The sequence below is a fragment of the Chenopodium quinoa genome, unplaced genomic scaffold (assembly GCF_001683475.1).
Source record: "Chenopodium quinoa cultivar QQ74 unplaced genomic scaffold, ASM168347v1, whole genome shotgun sequence".
NCBI classification, from domain to species: Eukaryota; Viridiplantae; Streptophyta; class Magnoliopsida; order Caryophyllales; family Amaranthaceae; genus Chenopodium; species Chenopodium quinoa.
Window position 1 is genome coordinate 1028390 of NW_018742966.1, and position 24351 is coordinate 1052740.

General features: G+C 33.9%; 4 protein-coding genes and 1 pseudogene across 5 annotated transcripts; 4 read left to right on the forward strand and 1 right to left on the reverse strand.

Moving 5' to 3' along the window:
- Positions 1 to 1484: 1484 nt before the first annotated feature.
- Positions 1485 to 5324, forward strand: LOC110728992 (annotated as a pseudogene).
- A 1595-nt stretch (positions 5325 to 6919) lies between these two features.
- Positions 6920 to 14421, forward strand: LOC110728993 (homocysteine S-methyltransferase 2-like). 2 transcript variants are annotated; one of them, XM_021908686.1, is made up of 7 exons: positions 6920 to 7265; positions 9527 to 9583; positions 9686 to 9915; positions 10975 to 11104; positions 11423 to 11626; positions 11864 to 11935; positions 13914 to 14421. In XM_021908686.1, exons 1-7 carry the CDS (start codon positions 7110 to 7112, stop codon positions 14079 to 14081), a joined length of 1017 nt encoding a protein of 338 aa, XP_021764378.1. In that variant the 5' UTR covers positions 6920 to 7109; the 3' UTR covers positions 14082 to 14421. The 2 variants fall into 2 exon arrangements, with proteins under 2 accessions (XP_021764378.1, XP_021764379.1); XM_021908687.1 differs by having other exon boundaries at positions 7182 to 7265; positions 9451 to 9583.
- A 343-nt stretch (positions 14422 to 14764) lies between these two features.
- On the reverse strand, positions 14765 to 17496 carry LOC110728994 (aldose 1-epimerase-like). The gene is made up of 5 exons (XM_021908688.1): positions 17190 to 17496; positions 16996 to 17045; positions 16379 to 16505; positions 15894 to 15998; positions 14765 to 15586 (listed from the first exon to the last, which is right to left on the reverse strand). The coding sequence occupies exons 1-5, from the start codon at positions 17302 to 17304 to the stop codon at positions 14964 to 14966; spliced, it is 1020 nt and encodes a 339-aa protein (XP_021764380.1). The 5' UTR covers positions 17305 to 17496; the 3' UTR covers positions 14765 to 14963.
- A 788-nt stretch (positions 17497 to 18284) lies between these two features.
- On the forward strand, positions 18285 to 19989 carry LOC110729044. Its single transcript, XM_021908746.1, has 2 exons — positions 18285 to 18357; positions 18944 to 19989. Exons 1-2 carry the CDS (start codon positions 18285 to 18287, stop codon positions 19987 to 19989), a joined length of 1119 nt encoding a protein of 372 aa, XP_021764438.1.
- A 468-nt stretch (positions 19990 to 20457) lies between these two features.
- On the forward strand, positions 20458 to 24140 carry LOC110728996 (TP53-regulating kinase-like). The gene is made up of 7 exons (XM_021908689.1): positions 20458 to 20593; positions 22097 to 22207; positions 22656 to 22769; positions 22866 to 23144; positions 23283 to 23396; positions 23679 to 23751; positions 23853 to 24140. The coding sequence occupies exons 2-7, from the start codon at positions 22145 to 22147 to the stop codon at positions 23888 to 23890; spliced, it is 681 nt and encodes a 226-aa protein (XP_021764381.1). The 5' UTR covers positions 20458 to 20593; positions 22097 to 22144; the 3' UTR covers positions 23891 to 24140.
- The last annotated feature ends 211 nt before the right edge of the window (positions 24141 to 24351 follow it).

Below are 24351 nucleotides of genomic sequence, written 5' to 3' on the forward strand. Positions count from 1 at the left end.
ATGCATTTATACAGGACATTACACAATCCTATAGGACGAAACTGAGAAACCGACTCCGGACGATCAACCTTTGGAAGCAAAGCCAGGAAAGTTCGATTCCATTCCTTTAGCATATAACCATGAGCGAAAAAGTATCGGATTGCATCAGTAACCAAAGAGCCCACTTTATTCCAATGATGCTTAAAAAAAGCAGAGGAGAAACCATCTGGCCAGGAGATTTATTATCCTCAATTTGAAACATTGCCGTCTGAATTTCTGAGTCGGAAAAAGGACGAAGCAAAAGGTCCTTATGATCTTGAGACAATGTGGGAAGTTGTAATTGATCCCACCAAGAAGACTCTGGAAGAGAACTCGCCGAAGCTGGAGTATAAAGATTCATGTAAAAGGAAGAAATAACTGAACTTATTAGTAACATTCTTATATTGATCTTGTTCACAACTTTTTAAAATTAAACTGAACTTATCAGATGTGAATTAAACTGAACTTGTCATCATTTGTGAAGCAAATCATGTCTTACTTCTTACATACTTGAATAATACCTGTATGTGGAAAACCACCAAAAATTGTGGATGTCAACAATTTTGATTGGTTAAAGTTTGAAAAATGTACCCAAAATTTGAGATAAGAGTACTTTGTATCATTTGCCATTTGTAATTCTTTTACATTAAACCATTTTTACACATACAAGAGTACAAGACAGTATTAGAATTAAGTTGGCCGATAGTAGAAAATTATCATACTTTTTTTTTTTTTTTTTTTTTTTTTTTTTTTGAAGATTATCATACTTTTTTTAACCTATTCTTAATTTTTAATTTCTTTAATTGTTTTTACACGACCTTTTCTTAACTCAAGTACTTTTAATGTCCTTTAGTGGCATGATGAGTCACAAATTTATTTTTCCCTCCCTTCAAAATTGAAAGTAACATATATTGCACTTCCTACTATTAAAAAGAGTTAAATTTTTTTGTCACACTATAAAATATAATATGATCGAAAAAAAAATAGCTTAATTATCCCAGGCAAAGATTTGGATAAATTAATATCCTCATTGATTTGGTCTGATGATAATAATCTTCCTATTATAAAATTCTGCTCCGAATATCCTAGTTGGTTTCAACTCCCAAAATAACATTCTCAATTTCTCACCCTATAATTTACTTGTAATTATTTTATGCACTGTTCATCTAATGTATCCATATAATTAGATAGATACCCACCAAAAATTACACTATTTTCTGGCCACTTTCCCTCAAAATTCCTTGGTATTTATTGATTCAAGGGGAGGTTTATTGTCATCCACAAACCCTTTGAGAATTTCTCGTTCATCAGCTATTTTTCCGGTGTTTTTGTCTCTGATTTATTCAGTTGTTTTTCTTTCAGGTATATCTCCTTTTCTCTATTTTTTTGATTAATTATTTGGTGTTTTTTTTTGAAAGAATTTTAGTTGGTGTTTTTTCTATTGGTTTTTTGTGATTTTATTTTTGTTTGTTTGTTATCTGTTTTTATTTTTGTGGGTTGTAAATTTTTGTTGGGATTTCGTTTTCCTCATGTTTATGGGTTGGAAAAAGGTCATTTTCTGAGTATTTGTTATTAGAAATTTAGCTTTAGTAATTAATTCTGAGTTTGATGTTTTTGTGTTTCAATTTTTATTTTTTTTTTAGGTGAAAGTTTTGATTTTTTGTTAATTTTAGTATAAAAAGGTTGGATTTTTAGTATTTAACCTTGTTTGGTGTTGTATTAAATCATCATGATTTTGATAAGTTTATATTCTTAATTTCCGTCAAATTTTGTCAGGGTAACTGATATTGTGTTTCTGTTCGTCTGATTTTATTGAAATTTGGAAAAAAAAAGTTTAATTTAGGGAGAAAAAATAATGGAATCAAAGAGCAATGAAGGTGCTGAAAGTGTTGTTGAAGTGGCAGAGAATTCTTCTGATAAGCCTGTTGAAGAAGCAAAAGGCGATCAGAAGCGTTCTCTTTCCAATTCGAAGGATTCGGGGAATTTGAGTGCAAAAAAACATGATGTTTAGGGCTGATATGATTGATTTCAAGAATTGGGATATTCATTTGGAAAAACGTTTGAGTAGGGTTTTTTCTCGAGATCAAGATCTCAATGCCACCAAGAAAGAAGAGTGGGAAATCGACTTGGCGAAACTCGATTTGAAGCACAATATTGCCCATGGCACATATGGTTCTGTTTACAAAGCTGTTTATGATGGAAGGGATGTTGCAGGTAATGAAAACTTACTTTTATGTTCTGTTTATCACTTTATCTCATGATCAATTTACTATCTACTATTATTTTGTCAAGTTTAGTTTTGTATGATCATAAGTTTGAGTGTGTGAATGGAAATTGTACACCAGGCATGGCTTGATAGAGTTCAATATCACAGGGAAAGGAGACATCTGATATATTTTTGTACCCCTAAACCGGGGACTAATCCATATGTTGGACTATTGTAAAGTCTACATGGTTTCGATGATCTCTTCGTGTGTGTCTACCATTAATCTGATGACCTTGTCTGTTAACTATTAACTGTTACTACAGATTGATTAAAATTGAAATTGTTTCTTGACCTTATGATGCACTTAATCATTAAGCTTTGATCATTAGTTGAGGTATGCATGTAGCACAAAGTGCCATGTGCTGGGCTTATGGTGTGTTCTGTCAATAGCTGAGGATCATCATCCATATTTGTAATAAAAAATGTTTATGGACTATCTGTCATATGTATAGCATCGGTGATTTGGTATATAGAACTCATGACCCCCCAAATTTGACAAGTTTAAAGATTATGGTAATTTGTATAGTTCTTTGCTGATTATATATATGGTTATCGGGGTTCAGGTGGCAAAAGCTGGATTTGTGATTGTTCATTAAAGTGTTCCTTACTTGCATATGACATAGTTTTGGTTGATAATGAAAGTATTAGATATCTCTTTAATCTATACAATTTCAATTTCTTATGTGGTGACATTTAATTTGTCGGGCATGGCATATTGGTACATACAACTATACAAGTAGTAATTGTCTTAATGCATCTTATTTTGTGCTCACCTGTTCCTTTTATTAACTTTGCTCATATTTCTATGCCAAATTCAATTATCTTCTGTTTGGAGAAACACTATTACGTTATAATTCATGTCAAACTTCAAACTCTTGCTTCCTTAAACGGTTAAATCTTTGAAGTGTTGGATAAAGCTTGATCCTAAAGCAACCATTTGATTATCAATATAGATAAGAAACTTGACTTAAGCAAATTTGTTGGTTAATCTGCCATTTTATTTTATGAAAGAATGAAACTACTTAAATTTTTATGCTATCCTAAAAGTTCGAAATACATCTTAGTAAGCATGTAGAACAAAACTAAAAATCAACTTAGGGCCTGATTTACTGAGCTGAACTAAACTGAATTGTTTATGAGAGAAGGAAATTAGGAACTGAACTGATTGAAACAAGCCCTTAAACCAAACGTTTGCTTAACTGTTTATCAAGTATCTAATTATTTTAACATTTGAATGAAAGCAGCAATGAACTATTGACTATATAAGAATTATATATATACATATCTACATATACTTCTGCTATCCCATATTAAATTAGCTTGAATTCTTATTTAATATGCCTCCGATACTGCTATGTATAACAATACAAATATCTCATAGCTACCATTACTTCTACTTCAATTTTTTTTTTCTTTTTTTTTTGGTGCTACATGTATTAATGGGAGCTTTATGTATTTTTATGGGAGTTAGGATATGAATTCTATATATTATCTTCATTGGTATGTTTGATTGGTTTACTTTTTTTTTTTTTTTTTTTTTTTTGTGGTTATATTATAGTGAAAGTTTTGGATTGGGGGGAAGATGGTATGGCCACAGAGGCTGAAACTGCGGCTCTTCGGTCCTCATTTCGGCAAGAAGTTGCTGTTTGGCATAAACTTGACCATCCCAATGTTACAAAGGTTAAAACTGTTAGAAACTTATGTTATGTCTTTTGATTTTTGTGCTTTTGGTCTGATCACATATTCTCATGTGACTGACATTTTTTTTTCAAATGTAATGACATTTTTTTTCATATCCATATTTTGTTGAATAAATTTGCTAAGGTTTGAACTATCAAATATATTTTGTAGTTCATTGGAGCTTCAATGGGAACTTCAAATCTTTTAATTCCTACCAATAGTGGCAATTTGGGCAACTCTCTTCCTTCTAGGGCATGTTGTGTTATAGTTGAGTATCTTGCCGGAGGAACACTGAAGAATTATTTGATTAGAAATAGGAAGAGAAAACTTGCTATCAAAGTTGTAATTCGACTTGCTTTAGATCTTTCGAGAGGGTAAGGTCCATATAACTTGTACCTTTATTTGTTACTTTATTATAAGAAAGTGATTAGATTGTGTACCTTCTTATATGTGCAGATTAAGTTACCTTCACTCTAGAAAGATTGTACATCGTGATGTCAAAACTGAAAATATGCTACTAGATACTAGTGGTACATTGAAAATCGCAGATTTTGGTGTTGCTCGAGTTGAGGCACAAAACCCACGTGACATGACTGGAGAAACTGGTACACTGGGATATATGGCACCTGAGGTAACGATAGTGTTATTATTTTGATGATGTTTTTATTAAAATTATTAATTTTGGTGAAATTGATTGAAAAATTAATTTTTATTTATTACTTTGATGACAGGTTCTTGATGGTAAGCCGTACAACAGGAAGTGTGATGTATACAGTTTTGGAATATGTTTGTGGGAGATTTATTGTTGTGATATGCCTTATCCTGATTTGAGTTTTGCGGATGTCTCTTCTGCGGTGGTTAGAGATGTTAGTAGTGTACTTTCACGAGTTTTATGCATAATAATTTGATTTCAACTTTTACCTGCTTATTAACTAAGCTAAAGTGTTTTTTTTTTTAATTTATTTGATAGGGTATGCGTCCTGATATACCAAGATGTTGTCCACCTTCATTAGTGAGTATCATGCGCAAATGTTGGGATGGCGAACCAAACAAACGCCCCAACATGGATGAAGTAGTGAGGTTATTGGAAGCTTTTGATACAACCAAAGGCGGTGGGATGATACCTGAAGATCAAGTTGTTAATAGTTGTTTTTGTTTTGGCCCTAGTCGTGGCCCGTAACTCTCATCAGTTATGTCGTCCGGACTCTCATCAGTTATGTCGTCTGGATTAATCGGTTTTGTGCCCATCCATTTTGTTTCGGGCTAAGATGTTTGTAGATTATACGATTTTAGAATATTAAGAATTTTAACAAATTTTGTTCAATCTTTTATCAATGGAATGTATTTAATTTTGTATATTTTTTTTTTTGAGGAGTATTTAATTTTGTACTATTGTTCTTTTATTGTAAAAAAGCCTTATGTATATAATTTATGATTTTTTTTTTAATTTAAATTTTATTTTATGGTTACATGATATGTACAGACTTCAAATATCATTTAAAAAAAAAAAAAAAAAAAAAAAGGCATAACTGCATGTGATTGACATATTGAATGTCTAACACCAATATTTATAGGCTTATAGCTAATTGGAGGATAAAAAAAATGACTAGAATTACCTAAATTTTAAAGTACTTAACATTTAGAATTTTCATGAACCATTGTTCCCATTTCCTTCCAATTTTAAGTGTTCCCTTATATACTAGTTTATTCATCTCTATGTACTAATGTACGAAGTGATTTTACTTCGTAAGTGATCTACAGTTGGTGCTTCCGGTTCCCCGACCTCAGCGGGTTGACCAATAGCCTCCTCTCCTTAAGGCAGGTGCCCTGGGGTTCGATTGGAGAGGAATTCAAGAGCATCACTGATAAAATTGAGGTACTTAGAAGCAATTTAGATGAAGTGCAAACTCATCTGCAATCAGCTGATAACACTGGCCTCACCCAAGGCAGAGTTAGTGAGCCCTCTTATCGGAGGAGGCCCTTCGGTTGAAGACTTCCAGGCTCGGTTAAAGCGAAAGCCTGGACTCAGGAGCGGTATCCATTACCTTGGGAGATTCTTGGGTGAGTGTTAGCGAAAGGCCTTCCAGACAACACTTTCAGCTTAGGACAACCTTTAGCCTTCTTAACCTATTTAACAGCAATCTATAAGTTGAGTAGAAGAAAGAGGGGTTTTGATGGGTAGGTCGTAGGCGTTCCCTAACTGGAAGAACTTCCAGCGAGACGCCCATCACAGGGACTGTTGCATCACAAGGAGCAATTGGAGTGCCCCGGGTGTTGTGAGGCTACGTCCCGCGATAGGAGTCTAAGTCCTACCGAAGTACTAATTCAGTTGATGACAAAATGACAAATTCTAGCGAAAAGACCTCTGGCTTGAGTGGCGGTCTTGAGGTAAACTTTTATCGTTTCTTCCAAAGCTGTTGCCCCGGACCCAGAAAAGCAGCCCAATCGTTTGGCTCAGGATTTCAATCAAATACGAAATATTATAAATACAACTTTTATTTCTTATTATCTACAACATAAATACTTCCTCCGTTCTATTAATATTGCAACAATGGACTTTTTACACTATTCATCACTCTTGTTTGACCATATAATATGAGTTATACGTTAAGCAAAATATAGTCAAGTGGGATCTTGTTGGATTCGTCTCATAAAATACTTTTAAATTTTTACTCTTACACAATTATAGATATTTAGCATGTAAAAGGTATTTCGAGATGCGTAATTTCCTCCTTTTTGCAATATTAACATAACGGAGGAAGTATTTTACATCTCACAAATAACACCTTTTAAAACGGAGGTAGTATCAAAAATCGAAATGAGGGAGCATTTGAATAAAATTAGTTTGTGAAATCATAGGTGGGGATAACTAGTAATAATCCTCCACGCACTAAATTGAGGAGAACGTGGGTCCATGTGAATATGCATAAAGATTACATTCATAAACATAAACTAAAACAAAAAACAAAATATCTGATGTACAAGATTACAAGAATAGTCTCACTAAAATCACAGGTGTAAAATCTAAATTCAAGAAGTTACGCAACTTAAAAACGCCGTTAATAAATTCAACTCTTATTAGAAATAAGAAAGAAAAAAGAAAGAGAGAGAAAAAAGAGTAAGAGTAAGCTAGCTAGCTATAAGAATGTCGTCAATAATGTCGAAGATTCTGGAAAATTCCGGCGGTTTCGCAATCGTCGACGGCGGACTTGCGACAGAATTAGAGCGTCACGGCGCCGATCTCAATGATCCTCTTTGGAGCGCTAAATGTCTCGTCACTTCTCCTCACCTCGTTCGTCAGGTTTATCTCTTTCGATTTTTGCTGATTTTGTGATAAATTTGATTCTTAATTTGGAAAATATGCTCAAGATTTGTACTAATTGTTTATAGTTCTTACTATTTTTGGCATTTTTCAAGATTTTTATGGATTTTTTAAGCTCTTATTCAGTACTAGGTAAAGAAGAATCTTGCAATTTTGATTGAGACTTTTTTTTTTGGATTATTGGAATTTATTATTCATGTTTATCCTCCAGATATTCGCGCACTAAGTACGAAAAAGTTAGATATGATGAATAAAAGTGGATTTTAAAAGGAGATGTTACGGAGTATTTGTTTGTAATATTTGGTTAGTCATTGTCTATCAATGTCAACCAATTAAGCAAACTAGCGTAGTTGGTTTAAGTCTTGGCGTAGTTCCAAAATATTAAATCCCGTCTATATCATTTGCTCTTAATTATATACTACCTCCGTTTTATATTTATTACAACTGTTGTCAAAAATGGATGCTACACGTTATTTGCAACTAATGTTTTCTTTACTTTTTAGGTTGTCATTTCTCTCTAGGCCCTTTTTGGGAGAAAGCTGAAAGCTGAAGCTGATTGAGTTAGCTGATTTTGACTAGCTGATTTTATTAACTGATTTGACTGACTTATTGTATTAACTGATTATGGCCGTGTTTGGTAGTTAGCTTATTGGGGGTATATTAGCTTATTTGACTAACTTTAGCTGATTGACTAGTCAAACAAGCTAATACAAGTGTTTGGTAGTAAGCTTATTGAAAGAGCTTATTCTACTAAATAAACTCTTTTTGAAAAAGCTCATTTTAGGAGCTTTTTCAATTAGCTTATTCATTAATTATTGTGAAATGACACTTATAACCTCATTTAATTTAAAATTCTATCTAAACTGCCTACCTCACAATTAGCTTATTGGTCATTTTACATACTCAATCACCTTTAAGCTATCATCTATTTACCAAACACTTTTATATAATCAGTTAATACAATAAGTTAGTCAAATCAGTTAATAAAATCAGTTAACTCAATCAGTTTTAGCTTTCAGCTTCCTCCTAAACAGGGCCTATATAAAAGTGTTTGGTAAATTGTTGATTTCTTAAAGGTGATTGAGTATGTGAAATGACCAATAAGTTAATTTTGGGGTAGGTAGTTTAGATATGATTTTAAATTAAATGAGGTTATAAATGTCATTTCACAATAATTAATGAATAAGCTAATTGAAAAAGCTCCTAAAATGAGCTTTTTCAAAAAGAGCTTATTTAGTGGAATAAGCTCTTTCAATAAGCTTACTACCAAACACTTGTATTAGCTTGTTTGACTAGTCAATCAGCTAAAGTTAGTCAAATAAGCTAATATACCCCCAATAAGCTTACTACCAAACAGGGCCTATGTCTCTCGTCATCACATGCATTCCTATTTCTCTATGTCTCTATCTTACACTCACAAACAAATTTAGCCTACAAGTCCGTGTATCCTTCAAAGTTACAAAAAAATGTGAAATAGAGGTAGTAATACTAGTTGAATGTGCACTATGTAGTAATGCTACCTCCTTCTGTAAATGATCTTTCCTATATTCTTTTTTAGTCTTGAAGGACAAACTTAGAGAGCTCATTGTAGATTGTAATTAATTTTGAAGTTTAATCGAGTAAATCACTATATTCATATGTATAAATGTGTGACAATGTAAATATGTAATGCTTCAAAAGGCAAACAACAAGATTATATTGAGATGGAGGGAGAATTGGAGACTCGGAGTATTAACATTTTGCTAGAATTTGAAATTTTAATATTAGGTCACTTGTCACATATCAACCTTATATTGCTACTAGTAAAAGAAGCTTTGGTCATATATACTTTGTGTCCTATTTTCTTGAAATTTTTGGGTGTCATGTATTAAGTTGTGTTATTTATTGAAATTTGACTTAACATATCAAAGGATTTATGTCTTTGCATCCTCTATTAGTTTCTTTGAAGACAAATAATTAGTAGGACACCTGACACCTGCCCCACAGTTGTCTTGGTGTGGTGGATATCATGTTGGAAAATTTTGTATACTACTACATATGCCTTTCTTTCAGTAGATGGGTTATTTTGTTTAAATTTTTCAGTATCAATTTGCTAGAAATGATCCGGACTCTTGATTTTGTGTGTTGGTATACCGTTTCTGATGCTTAATCAATTATAATGTAGGCTTGCCATTCCTTTATATATATTTGGCCCTACAAAACCTGTTTAATTGCTTGATATGACGTACATGATGCGGCAGGTTCACCTTGATTACCTTGAAGCTGGTGCTGATATCATAATATCTGCATCGTATCAGGTAGCCTTCCTTTGATCTTGTATCACTTATTAGTTGCTGTTTTATCCTAATACACAGACATTTATAGATTGTTAAATTTTTCCTTTTGATGTAACTTGATAGGCAACCATCCAGGGTTTTCGCGCCAAAGGGTTATCACAAGAAGAAAGTGAAGCCTTGCTAAGGAAAAGTGTTGAAATTGCCTGTGAGGCACGTGATTTATACTATGAAAACTGTGGTAAGGCTTCTGTGGAGGCTAGACATGATAGCAAGATCCTAAAAAGTCGGCCCATCTTGGTTGCAGCATCAGTGGGAAGCTATGGTGCTTATTTGGCTGATGGTTCTGAGTATAGGTAATACAAAGCCACCTCCCCTCCCCCCCCCCCCCCCCCCCTCTTTCTTTTTCATGTAGTAGTACTATTCTATTCTTATCTGTTTTTGAATTTCTCGTCCCCGTGCATTCTAGAAGTACCTGTAGATGTGAAATGTCACCACTAATCAGTCAAATATCTTACTCCTGGTTTCAAAGACATTGCTTTACTGTATTTTGACCATTGATCAGTTATATGATTTATAATATTATTACAATACTTACCTCATCTACTTGTTGTAAAGCTAACTTCTATTATTCAGAATGATTGATGTGTAATACTTGCTATGTTCATTTTCCAATCCCTAACTATTACATACTATTACCTTTCTTACTCTGCTTGCATGGTAATTGGTCAATTAGGACTAGATTTGGGGGATGCATATAGTGCTAACCTGTTCTCTAGCATGATTTGGTAATGCTGCTCTATGCATATTTATGTTTCATTGGTGATAGAAATGGACGTAATTATAACTTGCTTCCCACTAATAGTGTCAATATTGTGAGTACTTGTACCTAATGATTATTTCTCATGTCATAAGCACTTGTAATATTAGTATACATATAGTGGATGGAAATTGGTGGGAAAGTGATGAAGGAGTCTATCAATTTTTTTTTAATATGGCTTATGTTCTTGAATATTGTGTGGGGAAGTGAAAGCTACAGGTGTAGTAGTCAGAATGTCAGACTGATGCGTCTTTAGATATATTTAGTTAGAGACTTAGAGTCTCGTATTCTATATGGTAGTGGCATGAATGGATAAGCTATTATCTTGGTACTGCCTTTCTCCCCTGTTCATCTGTTCTGTTTCAGTGGTTCAATGATTTCTTTTACGCCTTCACTGATACCTCATTGTAGTAAGGGGATAAATATTTTTCTGTGCTGTCAGATACACTACTAATCACAATCTTCTCCAATGTGCTGACAATAATGACCTACTGGCTTATCTTATCCTTTTTATTTTTTTGATATTTTTCATCGTTTACATAAGTTCAGATCATGTTAAGTAAATTTGTCTCTTCCTATGGAATTCTTTTGACAGTGGAAACTATGGTACTACTGTGACACTGGATTTCTTAAAAGATTTTCATCGGAGAAGAGTTCAGGTTTTAGCTGAAGCAGGTGCTGACCTAATTGCATTTGAAACAATTCCAAATAAAGTCGAAGCACAGGTATGTTGGAGCTGTGAAATATTATCTGCTAAAACTGTTAGGATACAAATTTTGATCCTGAGGTTTCTGAATTAAAATGTCTGTTCATCTTGATTTTTCTACTTTACATTTTGATATAATTCATTAATTGCTGGATGCCAATTTATGCAAAATTCAATTAATCTATGCTACTATTGCAGCTCTAGGGCTCCATAGTATGCATATTCTGTCTAGTTGAACTTTATGGGGGGGCATCAGATTTGGTTAAAGGCACTTACAATAGTTGTGTATTGTCACTCTAAAATGACCTTTACCTTGGCTGTTATGTCCTATGTCCAGGCTTATTCTGAACTTCTTGATGAGGAAAATATAAAGATTCCAGCATGGTTTACTTTTAGCTCAAAAGATGGTGTGAATGTGGTCAGTGGTGATTCCTTGCCTGAGTGTGCATCAATTGCTGAGGCTAGCAAGAAGGTTGTTGCAATTGGGATTAATTGTACTCCTCCCAGGTTTATTGAAGGACTGATTTTGTCAATTAAAAAGGTGACATTAGAGTAGGTTTTCATCTGTTTTGTTCTTATATAGTTATATGGAGGAAATTTAGAATTTTTCTTGTTTTCCAAACTCTATTGGCTCATAAGGATATCATTAAAATTTCTCCCAAAAAAAAAGGAAAAAAAACCCTGATATTGTCTCTGTTTCCTGCTATAGTGTTTTATGTGTACTCAAGTAGCAATCTGGCACTGAAATTCTTATAGCATATCTGGATGGTTATTTCAGGTGGCAACAAAACCAATTATTATATACCCAAACAGTGGTGAAACCTATGATCCAATTATAAAGGAGTGGGTGGTAAGTTTTCTTTTCAGTTTTGTTCACCAAATGGTTATTATTATGATGTTTTACTCTGCACGGGGATCTATTATTGGATATATATGTCACACAACATTAGTGAAATGATCTTTCATAGGCAATGAGTTATGGACTTATGACCTGAAGACTATTCCATGCAACACTGGATAGTATCTACCAGAAGGATGTTATTTTGTCTTGTGCTTTCCTTTTAAGGCACTAAGAAAATTATGAATTGTGGAGCAGGATGCTAACTAGTTTAGTTGGTCAAAGCTTTGATGGGTGGTACCTACGGCCTTGGGATCAAATCTTGCTATATCATCTGCCCTTTGCAGGTCTCTCTAGTCTCTACACCAAACAATTAAAAACAGAACATGATAAACTTGAATTAGGGAAGTTCTAGGCTTCCTGGCGATCAGTCGTATCAGGAAAAGATTTTCCCCTTACATAACCCATAGGTTATACCTATCTATTGCAAACACCACTTGTAAGACAAGACTGAGTTAAGGAAGTCTCCTAAGCTCTCAAACAAACTCTTAAAGTTCCCTACGCATTGGCTATACTGCATCCACATGTTGTAGATCCCATTTAGAATGTTGTGAGACTTTCCAAGGTTCCAACATCTGCACTGAGGCCTGAAAGTAGCCTTGAGAGATTATTTGATGGTCCCTTCATTTCGGTTTGCCATGAGATTTAAGCTGTTTTTCTCTCCTTGGCGCATTATATGAGCATTAAAAAGTTATAATAGGAATTGGAGGGAAATCTTCTGTGCTATTACTCTATAAGTCAAACCATTGAGAATTTTTTCAGGGTTAGAAATGATGGGAGATCTTCTGGGATCATCTGGTGCTTGTTTGACACCCTATCCGTACTCTTATTACCCCTGAATTGAAAGATCATTCTATCGTTGGGAATTTTTAATGGATACATCAACTGAAAATACAAGAACATTAGAACTCATGATGTCGTTTGAATGGCCACTTGATTGTATTTTGTATAGATGCCAGATTTAAGATTTATTGCCTCGTTCACATGCTCTAAGTAATGTTCTAATTCTTCTAAACACTCATTCTGGCTAAACATTAATCAGAGTGAAACTTACCAGGTTTTTTTTATTAATAATATTAATAGTCTCCTAGGTTGCCTACTTATGTGTCAATCTATGAAATGGGACCTGAAAAGATCCTCAGCCTTCCTGTAATTTTTTTCTCAAACACCACTAAATGTTATCAGAAAAGCTGGAAAAAAAAAATCCTTTGGCTATGGAGCAGTCTTTTGAGGGTCTCTTTAGTTCCTTATACAATCTGCTTCAGTGGCTGCCAACTCTGTGGATTAAGCACTCTTTTACACTACTAGAGAGTAGGGAGTGATATGGGAGTGCAAAAGCTCAAATCTGGTTTTACAATTATTAATCTCTGATTGGAACTTTGGGTCATTGATATTTAAGATCTTTATATAGTTTTGTATTGTGGGGGTGAAAAGTTGAGACTTACTTTACCGTGCTTTTTAAATGGCACTGCAGAACGTCTTTCTTTTGATGCAAATTCAAGAATAATTGAACTGGTGGTTCGTTTGGAGTAAAATTATAGTTGTTCTAAACTGATTTTTTAGCCTAGGTCGAGGCAGAGTTGTTATGTTGTGCTTGTTCAGAGAAATTTGTTTCTTCTGTATGTGAAAAATTTCTGTCTACTGCTATTATGTACTCCGTAATTATCTTCATATTTCGGTCGTATTGGTGACTTCTGTCATAATGTCAAGACTTGAGAGTAGCACCACCAGAATAGCTTAGCTTATGTTGCCAGAATGCATGGTAAACTTTTCAACGTACAAGTATCTCATATTTTGTAGAAATGGCTGGGTTTTCAGTATTATGTCAAGGTATTCACCTTTGCCCATTTCTCTGTCACTAATGTGTAGCTGTTGTTATATGTTTGATTTGTAAATTCATGCCTCTGACTACTCGGTGCATATCTTGCAGCAAAATACAGGGGTTCTAGATGAAGATTTTGTTTCTTATGTGAAACATTGGCAGAAGGCAGGGGCTTCTCTATTTGGCGGTTGCTGTAGAACTACTCCAAAGACAATAAGGGGAATTTACAGGACTCTTTCAGAGCAATCCGTGCCCTCCATGTTAACAAATAACTGACGCTTTTGAGTAGTAAATGATTAACCCGGAAGTATGATCAATATGCCTGTTTACTATTGCCTTCACTGTTTCATGAGTTTTGAGGATTTCCTTCTTGACTAAGCTTGTTTACTGAAGGCCCCTCTACATTTTATGTAATCTGTATATAAAGCATGGGGATATTTGCACAAAGACGAGCTTTGCATACAAAAATTATGTACTTGAATTATATAGGAAGCTTTTATCTCGAAGTTACTCTCTTATAGTAGATTCATAATTTTTACAATTAATATGTAACATGGAAATTTAAAATGATCCTCTTAACTCATGATTGTTGATGAAAGATGTTAATTTTGATGCATCATTTATTTCCCAACAAAGTGACTTGGTCTATGTTAAGCACTTTTATGGAGAAGAATGTAGCTGTGGCTTATACACTTCGTACTTTCAGACCAAAATGAGAGATAAAAATACCATTTGGCCAGAGGTTCTACCTAAGCTATACTTATCGCCAATCGTGAACCGGTCTAGGATCATTATGTTTTGTGGCAAGATTAACATACCCTAGCTGGGGCAGGGTTCACAATCCTGGCTGCTTGGGGTGGGATTGCTTTTGGGCCTTTGGCTTACACGATATCTTAACTTCTGACAAAAACCTAATGAAAACTAATCGGTGGCTTCATGCATGGTCACAAGTTTCAAACTATAGTAATTTTTTGCAGATTAATCTTATTAAATCAGCATCAGTACAATTTACAAACTACGAAAAGTATTACACAAGGCAAATTTGGAATACGAAAGGATAATAAAATCACACATGATTCATTTATTACAGATCTGCAAGCCATTACACAGGTGGGACATTATTTAGGAACTACTAAAACAGAACCTGCAAAACACATTCTATGCAATCGAGAACTCAAACAGCATGCTGTGCTGATATTTTTTACCAGGTTCAACAACAACAGAAGGGAAATTTGGTTGGTTAATGGCGTTCGGAAATCCTTGTGTCTCGAGACAAAGTCCAGCATGTTTGTTGTAAACAGCTCCACCTTTCCCACTGACTCCATTCACATAGTTAGCAGTGTAGAATTGCATGCCAGGGGCACTAGTCCAGAGGTCAAGGACCCTTTTGCTCAAAGGTTCCCTGACTTTAGCAGCGTGTTTTAATCCTGTCTTTTCATCCCCACAGTCAAGCACATAATTGTGATCATAGCCCATGCCAACTTTATCAATATCCTGACCGATCCTCTTCTCTGAAGTGAAATCGAATGGTGTGCCTTTAACTGGAACAATTTCTCCGGTTGGGACTGTGTTCTCGTCAACTGGGGTATAGTGATTTGCCCATATTTGAATATGATGGTCAAGCACAGGGCCTGAATTGTGCCCTGCTAGATTCCAATATGTATGTTGAGCAAGATTGACCGGAGTCGCCTTGTTCTCAGCCAAAGCTTCCATGTCTAGCCTCATGGTTGTCTTGGAAGTAAGAGTATATGTCGCAGTCACAGAAAGATCACCAGGATAACCTGTTTAATTTCATGAAGAACATTTCTTAGGGCTTTGTTTGGAAAAAGAATAGATTCAGCATCACTTTATTTTACAAATAATGATAGCGTTAGCAGATTCTTTCAAAAAGTATTTTATATATTATTCAGGCTTACAGAAACACGATAAGGAATTACAAAAAGAAAATTGAAAATAAAATTATGCTAAGTGATACCTTCCAAACACTTAATATACGGAGTAATATATAAACTAGGTTGTAAACTCTGGAAACACACACTAAAAAATTCAGTAGTCAGCAGAAGGGGGAGGAGACAATAGAGAGCATACCTTCCTCGCCATCACGACTGTGATACTTAAAGGTAATGGAGAGAGTGTCGTTTTTCTTGTATGCAACTACATCCCATATTTGCTTGTCAAATCCCTTAAGGCCACCTAAATAAAAAGATTGAAAATTATAAGTTAACACATAAGGAAATCAGGTTAGCATACCAGGAATGCAGTAGGTTCCAGCTATCTGTACCGATAAAAGGAGCATAATTTGATAGATTCAGGTGGAGTAAAATACCAATTAGTTCAAACAAGTTAAGGGCTAATAAGGGATACCTAAATTCAAATCACAATTGCAAGAAGTCAATATGTACTATTTTATAAAGAGAATTTAAAAATTAAAAACCAAGAGAAGTGAGTCTCACTAGACAAGTTATAAACTAAGGAAAGCAACGAATAATATCATCTCATCTGTCAAGTGTTGCAGAAATATGTATACAGAAATAACACAAGCTTATGAATCTCAGAAGCTAAAGTTATCTTACCATGGAGACTATTTGGGGGGTTGTTCACAGGCAAAGAGCACTCAACTCCATTTAGTGTAAACTTTCCATTCTTAATTCGATTTGCAACACGACCGACAATGCAACCATAATATGATCCAGCTCCTTGCTGAGTTACAAAAATTAGACAATAGTTAACGACAGAAACATCGAAGATCTTAGATCATTACTTGTTGCAAAGAAAACTAACAGCTCAAATATAAGAAATTCAACTGGAAGAACAACTGATGTTGCATTCAGCCTCAAAGGCAAATACGAGTATGTTCGTTTCAGGATTCAAACTTGGGATTGGATTTACAATTGAGTTTGGTTGACAACAATAAAAGTCTCACTTACTGAATTACCTAAGTGTATCATCATAACAACATTACAACCTTTAACATTTTCCAGAATTGATTAAACCCCATTCATAAACCTTTTAATTCCACAATGTTGATGAATTTAACCAACAAGCTCATGCCATAAAAAATTAATTTCATAAATCAATAGATAAGTTGCGAAACAGAAGTCATTCATCAATAAATTACATAAATGAAAATAAAATTATAAATCAAATAAATTATTCAATTCAAAATCCTGGAAAGAAAGAGATGAATTACCAGGTAAGGGTCGACAGAGTCAAATCCCAATACAACATCCGCAAGTTTACCTTCACAAAAATTAGACAAATCCCATCAATAATTATACATGCATTGATAAAACCCAGAAAAGAAATTAAGTAAAAAACTTGAATTAGATGAAAAGATTAAAAATTTATGATCAAAGTGTAAAAATTTATTGAAAATTAATGTACCATCTTTGTCAGGGATTGATAAAGAAGTGATTGTGCAGCCATAATTTGAGATTTTGACATGCATTGAGCCATTGTCGAGTTCAAAGATCTCAGCCTGCTTTCCTTGATCTGCCATTAGAAAGAGAGAGGAGAATTCAACTGTAGATGTTTATCTTTTTATTTGTGAGGATTACTAACATTATCAATTTTATGATTTTATTTTAGCTTATATATATGCTCTTAGATTAATGGATATGGATTAAAATTTTGATATGGATCATATAAATGTAAATTGTGATGACATAATTGATTTTTGTTGGAAAATTATTGACTTATCTCTATTAGTTTAAACTAATTTGTTAGAGTTTGAAGGTTTTACGCTAGCTGTTTATACTAAGGTTTTACCTTGTTTGACAAATTGTTTGTATTGGTGTTTTGTGTAAAAGTGTTTTATAGTTAGTTGTTAATTACTTAATTGTGTAAAATGGCCAATAAGCAATAACTCAATAAGGATATAATCCACATTAATTGGAGTATAAGCATGAGCAAACACAGTAAAGGAATTAAATTTGATTAACTTTATAGGAGTTATTTCTCTCAACTACCACAAACTAAAGATGGCACTGGTCAGGTTGCCCCATCACGGGAAAAACCCTGGCACGATATGAATATGGTGTAGGCCTATCTCAGCACGTTATTGTGCGTACTGGGCTGTGGGCCTTTAATTGGGAGAAGAACGATAAGGCACAATCTGACCTGACATGACAAAACACACTAAAATTTATGAAATAGCTCGATACGATGGCACTAGGACCTAGGCTATGCATGTGCTAACCTTTTGAAAATTTCGACCCGAAACGTAGCTCATGGGCCAAACCTAACTACCTCCAAAGCACGTGGGCTTAACATGAGGCAAGACCTAGAGTCATCTTTACTACAAATCCCATGTACATTTTATTAGTTTTTTCAAAATTAATGTTTTACTCAACACTCTATTTGAATTATCTCTCAACCAAACACTCACATTAGATTGATTAGAAGCTTGAGCTAATCATTACCTATTCTAGTATTCTTTGTGTAATTGCCTCAAACAACCAAACATTCCAATTCATCTAAATGAGATATTTGGCAACACAAAACTTTGACTACTATTACCCCATATTGACTGAACTTGAATCCTTGATACTCCGTAAGAAGAGCAGTTTTGAATTACACTACCTCGTATAATAACCCTCTCTAAGAGTACCCACAGCCATTAACTATTTGGGTGGTTATTAAGAGAGAGAAAATGAAAATATTAATAAAATATTGAGAAGAGAGAAATTATTGGGGTATCAATTGAATAACCAGGTTATTCAAATAACCGGTTATGTATATGGTCATGCAATTTTTTTTTTGCTTTTTGGTTGACATGGATGGCTAAGATTTTGACACGTAATACAAATATCAATGGTTGAGATTTGCTCTGAATTTATAACCGTTGTAATTTTTGTAACGGCCATAATTTTTAAAATACAATTCTGAAAAAAAAAAAAAAAATACACCAACGGCTCTATTTTATTTTTCTCTATAAAATGAGCCCAATATTGAAGTATTTTGAAACAACTTTTTTTTAAGTGAAAATTACTCTTCTTATTGGCAAATTGTGTTAAGATGAACATTCCAAAATCTAACAGAAAAAAAAAAATCCACAAAATCTCATAACTCATCACAGCCCCAAAATAATCCAAATCCTCAACCTTACTATTCTAATCTTCCAATTGATCTCAACTCAGATTTAGATACAAATTTTCAAAATTTTCCGAATTACGGTTCACAAAATCTCAATTTCTCAAATCCAAGTACTTTCACTCCGTTTCCTTTTCAACCACCACAAAATCCTAATTATTCAAATTCTCCAAATGTTATCCCATCTCTTGCAAGAGATTCACTTCAGCATTTTGTGGAAGGAATAGTCTCTTACTTTAGTGATGAATACCTTCGAAAGCCCAATGAAGAAGATCTAGTAAGACTACTAAGGAATGGTGAACGTCGTGGATTTCCTGGCATGTTAGGTTCTATTGATTGTATGCATTGGAGGTGGAAAAACTGTCCACTTCGATTAAAAGGTATGTTTTCTGGAAGACCAGGTAAACCCACATTAATCTTGGAAGCTGTGGCATCATATGATCTTTGGATCTGGCATGCCTTTTTTGGGACACCAGGTAGTCGTAATGATATTAATGTTCTTGATAGATCCCCATTGTTTAATGATGTTTTTGAAGGTTGTGCACCCTCTATTAACTATGTTGTGAATGGTCGCACATACAATATGGGATATTATCTCACTGATGGTATATATCCTAAATGGGCGGCATTCATTCCTACAATATCACTACCACAAAATGAAAAAGAAGGTCTATTTGCCAAAGTACAAGAAGCTAAACGAAAGGACGTTGAGCGTGCTTTTGGAGTATTACAAGCTCGTTTTGCAATAATACGGAATCCAGCGCTAGCTCGTGACGCATCAATGTTAGGAAAAATAATGATAGCGTGTATTATTATGCACAATATGATTGTTGAGGATGAAAGAGATACATATAAAACGTATTACGATCCAAATGAATATGATCAAGCTACAAATGCGTCTTCAAGTAATGAAAATAATGAAGAGCCTTTTCAGTTCCAAAATAGCAACAACCGAATTGCAAGTTTGGAAACTTACATGTCTAATAGAGCACGTGTTCGTGATGAAGCTATGCATAAAGCATTGAAGAAAGACTTAGTTGAACATATGTGGCTCAAATTCGGTGTTCAAAGTAGGGACAATAAAATGCATTAATAGATGTGTAATCGCAATATTATATCATTGTGTTTGTACTTGTTCGCGGTTCGTTATTATCTTTCAAAGACTTTTGTCATTTGATAGAATATATATGTATGATTTTTATTATTGTGGAATGTAGTAGGGTTACAATTATTGTTTGTGTCTTAATTAACGACTAATTACGTACTAATTAATATCAAAATTGCATTATTTTTAAATTTTTGAGATTTTATCTAATTAATGTATGCTAATAAATAATTATTAATTTTGAATGATTATTACCAAATGCATTATTTAATAATAATAGAATTTAAGTAATAAATTGTGTGGTGGGGTTGGGTAAAAGTAGGAGAGAGAAAATGTATAATCAAAATATTATGGTTAACTATTGGCATACATTGGTTATTAAATGGTTATAAGTGAGGTGGAAGATGGATAAAATAATAAAATAATCAATAACCAAGATGGGGTTGGGCAACCATTGTGTATGCTCTAAGAGCTTGGCCAAAGGGTTCTTTAGAGTAAAGGAGTATTCACTTTCTTCCTTCCGCCATTGTCAGTCCCCCATTCGGCCGAATTACATTCAATTTAATCGAGCAAATTCAACAACATTCATCAGGTTTGTCCGTTTTTTCTTGAAAATTTAGGGCCTTTTTTGTTGCTGAAATTCTATTTGCACTATTTTTGCAAATTTTCGGGGGTATTATTCATAAATTATACATGTTTTATTGTTAACTTCGCTAATTGAAGCTAAACCCATATCAATTACACATTTCATTTGATAAATTCAAACAATTTAATTGTTTTTTTGTTATTGAAAGATGGGTTTTGTTGGGTTAAGCTCTCTTAGGGAATAACATGATATGAACTAGGAAGAACATGATTTTTCTGGGTATTAGATTGTAACTCTATGTCTGAAATTTTAACTGTATCTGCTCGCCAATTTATTTTTATCATGTAATTATAAAGTTAGGTATTTTTTGCTATGTAATTGAAGGATATCAATTGAGATGTATGCAGTCAAGTATTGTACTAGTTTTAGTAGTTACGGAGTATAAATTTTGGATGGTATTGAGAAACAGAAGAAATAGTTTTGATTTCTTAAGGTTCGTTTGGCATCGCTGTGGTTTTCTGTTTTTTAAAAGTATATTATATATGTCACGTAATGAATCAAAAAATATTTAGACTGCTTAAAATCATGATAATTTTAAAAAACTGACAACAGAAAAGTGGAAATATCTTTTTCTTGTTTCCTGTTTTTGGTTTTTAGTTTTAAAAAAAACAGGAAACTGAAAACAAAAAATGATGTCAAACAAGCCCTTAATTTGTTGTTATTGTTTTTTTTTTTTTTTTATAAATAGGTTTCCTCAAGGTGGTTAATTCTTTGAAATCAGGGACTGTTATAGGCCAAATGAGGCTGAGGATCACCAATATAAATTTCTGATGCTGCTTGATTTATTTGGTCTTATATCGTCTAATTTATGTGGATCATTGAAAAAATTAAGTACATATAAGTATAATTGTTGTCACTCCGCATTTTAATTCGTTTCGAGAGTATATTTATAGAATTTAATAGAACCTTGCAGGCGAACTTGAATATATTTGACTTGCAAATGTTGAAAATAAAATCAAGAGCTGATAGATCAGCCTCCCTAGAAATTATGCTTTTCAAAATATATCTGGTTTCTTCTTTCCAGGAAGTTCAAAGTATATTGATGTTGTCTAGAGGATCTTTCAAGTTTTTGAAGCAAAACTACGATTTTTTAATTGTTGCTTGTGTGTTGAGGGTCATAATTTATCGGTGTTTTCTAAATTTCTGCCCTTCTTTGTGAAGGCTTAGTAAGGGTGGCTTTTGAATGTGGCTATAGTGCTATACTGCTGCTGTACATTTCTCATGGTGTGATTTGAGGATTCTGTGTGATGAGCAGTTTGCTTTTGTGTCAGCAAACTTTATAAAATTATTCATGTTTATGTCACTCTGTCGTTGCTTGTTGATTTAGCAGATTATCATGACTTTTATTTCATTTATTCAGGTTATCATGATTTGATATGATATGGGGAAATTTAAACTCGTTCTTTTAAGCTAACATTCTAGCCTATTGGTGTATTCTTGCTACTGCAGTTTGAAAAAGCCCGGTTTCTAGTTGCTGTCTTTTTTTTTTTTTCCGGAATGGAGATCGAGGCTGATGAAAAAGACAGGGGTCTCATTCTGCTGAAGCAAGGTGCTGAAGCGGTGAGTTTATATATTTACTTTACCAAGGATTAAAAAAAACATTTATTTAGTAGATAGATGGCCAGAAGTCCCATCTGATGCTCCAGTAGAGGTCTGAGCATCAGCTGTTTTATTCATTTGCTGTGGTAGAAACACTCCCATACTTAGTGGGGGGGGGGGAAGAGCTTACTACATGTCATACTGTCTCCTCCCTTCTCCCTAATCACTGCTTCCTTCTGTCAATATGTCGAACTTTGGTACATAAGTAATAAGACTGACTTTCTTTCATTTCCCAAAGAACTCCTAACAGAATGGTGTCAACTCATGTTTGCTTTGTGTTTTAATTTTATTCAAAAGTTTTTTTTTTTTTTTTTTTTTTTGACAATGTATTCAAAAGTTTTCAAAGACAACTAATTTGATCTTTTGTCCATGCTGCTTCAATTATATGTTTTATTTCTTTCATATTCAGAGAGTTTTTGAGTCAACCTTTGTTGGAAGAAGATCGATTGTAAAGGAGCGGTTTTCAAAGAAGTACAGGCATCCAACACTGGACTCAAAACTTACACTGAAGCGCTTGAATGCAGTAAGCTGTTTAACGGGCAGTCATTTAATTCCCAACTTTTCTCCTTTTGTCGTTGAGCTATTGTTTCCTAACCAATAAAATTTTGATTTTGACCAGGAAGCCCGGTGCATGACTAAAGCGAGAAAGTTAGGAGTTGCAACTCCAGTTCTATTTGCGGTGGACCCCACATTGCATACTTTAACATTTGAGTATGTTGATGGCCCTATGGTTAAGGAGCTATTTCTCGAGTTTGGTGCTAATGGAATTGATGAAGAACGTTTACAGGATATTGCAACACAGATAGGGAACTCTATTGCAAAACTACATGATGGTGGCCTTATACATGGAGACTTGACAACCTCAAATATGTTGATTCATAAGGATACCAATCAACTGGTGAGATTCTACTTTGATATTTGTTACTGTAGTTGGGAATGAAAAGAAAACTTTAAATTTGGAGTAGCAGTGAGGGGGGGGGGGGGGGGGATGCCCATCAGAGAAAGACCCCTTAGTGTTTTCTGTGATGTTTTTCAGGTGCTCATTGACTTTGGCCTAAGCTTCACATCTACTTTACCAGAAGACAAAGCAGTGGATTTATACGTACTTGAAAGGGCATTGATTTCTATGCACTCTTCTTGTGGAAATGTGGTAGGTTATATTGGATCCTCTTCATGTCGTATGATCATGCAGATAGTTCATTTGTTTATTTATTTATACTAAACCACAATCAACGGCTTTGATGGGAATATGTATGTAGGAATGCTGGGTTTTCCATTTTGTAATTTTTCTTTACTGTGCTGCAACAACTTATTACTCGACAATAGTGGTCCATCACAGTCACATTGGGGGCAAAGATAGGAATGTTAATTAAAATTATTTGGAGAAATTGTTCTGTTTCCATTGTGTTTAAAAACAAATATTCTTGTGTAGATGGAAAAAGTGCTTGCTGCATACAGGAAATCCTCAAAGCAGTGGTGCTCCACAACAAACAAGCTAGCTCAAGGTACTATATATCCTTTGTCTTCCTTCTCTTGATTTGCTGCTGCTCCTCTTTGTGTATCTGTGGTGTCTATGCTCACTTTTTTTTTTGTTTTGTTGTCGCAGTTAGACAAAGGGGTAGAAAACGCAGCATGGTTGGATGAGCTGCAGATAAATCTTCATAGAATTGATCATGTAATATCTTCATGGATTGTTTCTCTTATTTATTGTATCAAGCTTACTTGTAAACGTAAGCTTGTTCAGTATTTATACTCAATCCACGATTTTTTTTTTTAATGTTCCAATTTGTTAGGGTTAGTCTTGTAATGTTGGCAAACTCATTTTTGCATCGTATCAGATTATCAGTGAACCATTCAATGTCTTATAAGAAATTTTTTTTTTTTTTTTTTTTTGGAAAGATATAAGAAAACTCATCTTGTATAAGAAAATTGAACTATGCTTGTATCATTATTAAAAAACATTTTTTTCTGATTTACAAGTTACTAGTATTTTCACATAACTAAATACAAAAAGTTATTTCTAATTGTACATTTCAAAGAGAATGTAACAGGCAGATTCCTGTTTCTGAAAAGAGTTTGGTCTTAAATCATCTAACTATTAGCCA

Excerpts from the sequence above, each read along its gene's own strand:
- LOC110728993 (XM_021908686.1), top strand. The coding sequence starts at position 7,110 with ATGTCGTCAATAATGTCGAAGATTCTGGAAAATTCCGGCGGTTTCGCA. Across the intron at positions 9,584-9,685 it reads TAATATCTGCATCGTATCAG|GCAACCATCCAGGGTTTTCG; the intron begins GTAGCCTTCCTT and ends GTAACTTGATAG. Across the intron at positions 9,916-10,974 it reads GCTGATGGTTCTGAGTATAG|TGGAAACTATGGTACTACTG; the intron begins GTAATACAAAGC and ends TTCTTTTGACAG.
- LOC110728994 (XM_021908688.1), bottom strand. The coding sequence starts at position 17,304 with ATGGCAGATCAAGGAAAGCAGGCTGAGATCTTTGAACTCGACAATGGC. Across the intron at positions 16,506-16,995 it reads ACTCTGTCGACCCTTACCTG|CAAGGAGCTGGATCATATTA; the intron begins GTAATTCATCTC and ends TTTGTAACTCAG. Across the intron at positions 15,999-16,378 it reads CCCCCCAAATAGTCTCCATG|GTGGCCTTAAGGGATTTGAC; the intron begins GTAAGATAACTT and ends CTTTTTATTTAG.
- LOC110729044 (XM_021908746.1), top strand. The coding sequence starts at position 18,285 with ATGAGATATTTGGCAACACAAAACTTTGACTACTATTACCCCATATTG. Across the intron at positions 18,358-18,943 it reads ACTTGAATCCTTGATACTCC|ATTTAGATACAAATTTTCAA; the intron begins GTAAGAAGAGCA and ends ATCTCAACTCAG.
- LOC110728996 (XM_021908689.1), top strand. The coding sequence starts at position 22,145 with ATGGAGATCGAGGCTGATGAAAAAGACAGGGGTCTCATTCTGCTGAAG. Across the intron at positions 22,208-22,655 it reads TGAAGCAAGGTGCTGAAGCG|AGAGTTTTTGAGTCAACCTT; the intron begins GTGAGTTTATAT and ends TTTCATATTCAG. Across the intron at positions 23,752-23,852 it reads AACAAACAAGCTAGCTCAAG|TTAGACAAAGGGGTAGAAAA; the intron begins GTACTATATATC and ends TTGTTGTCGCAG.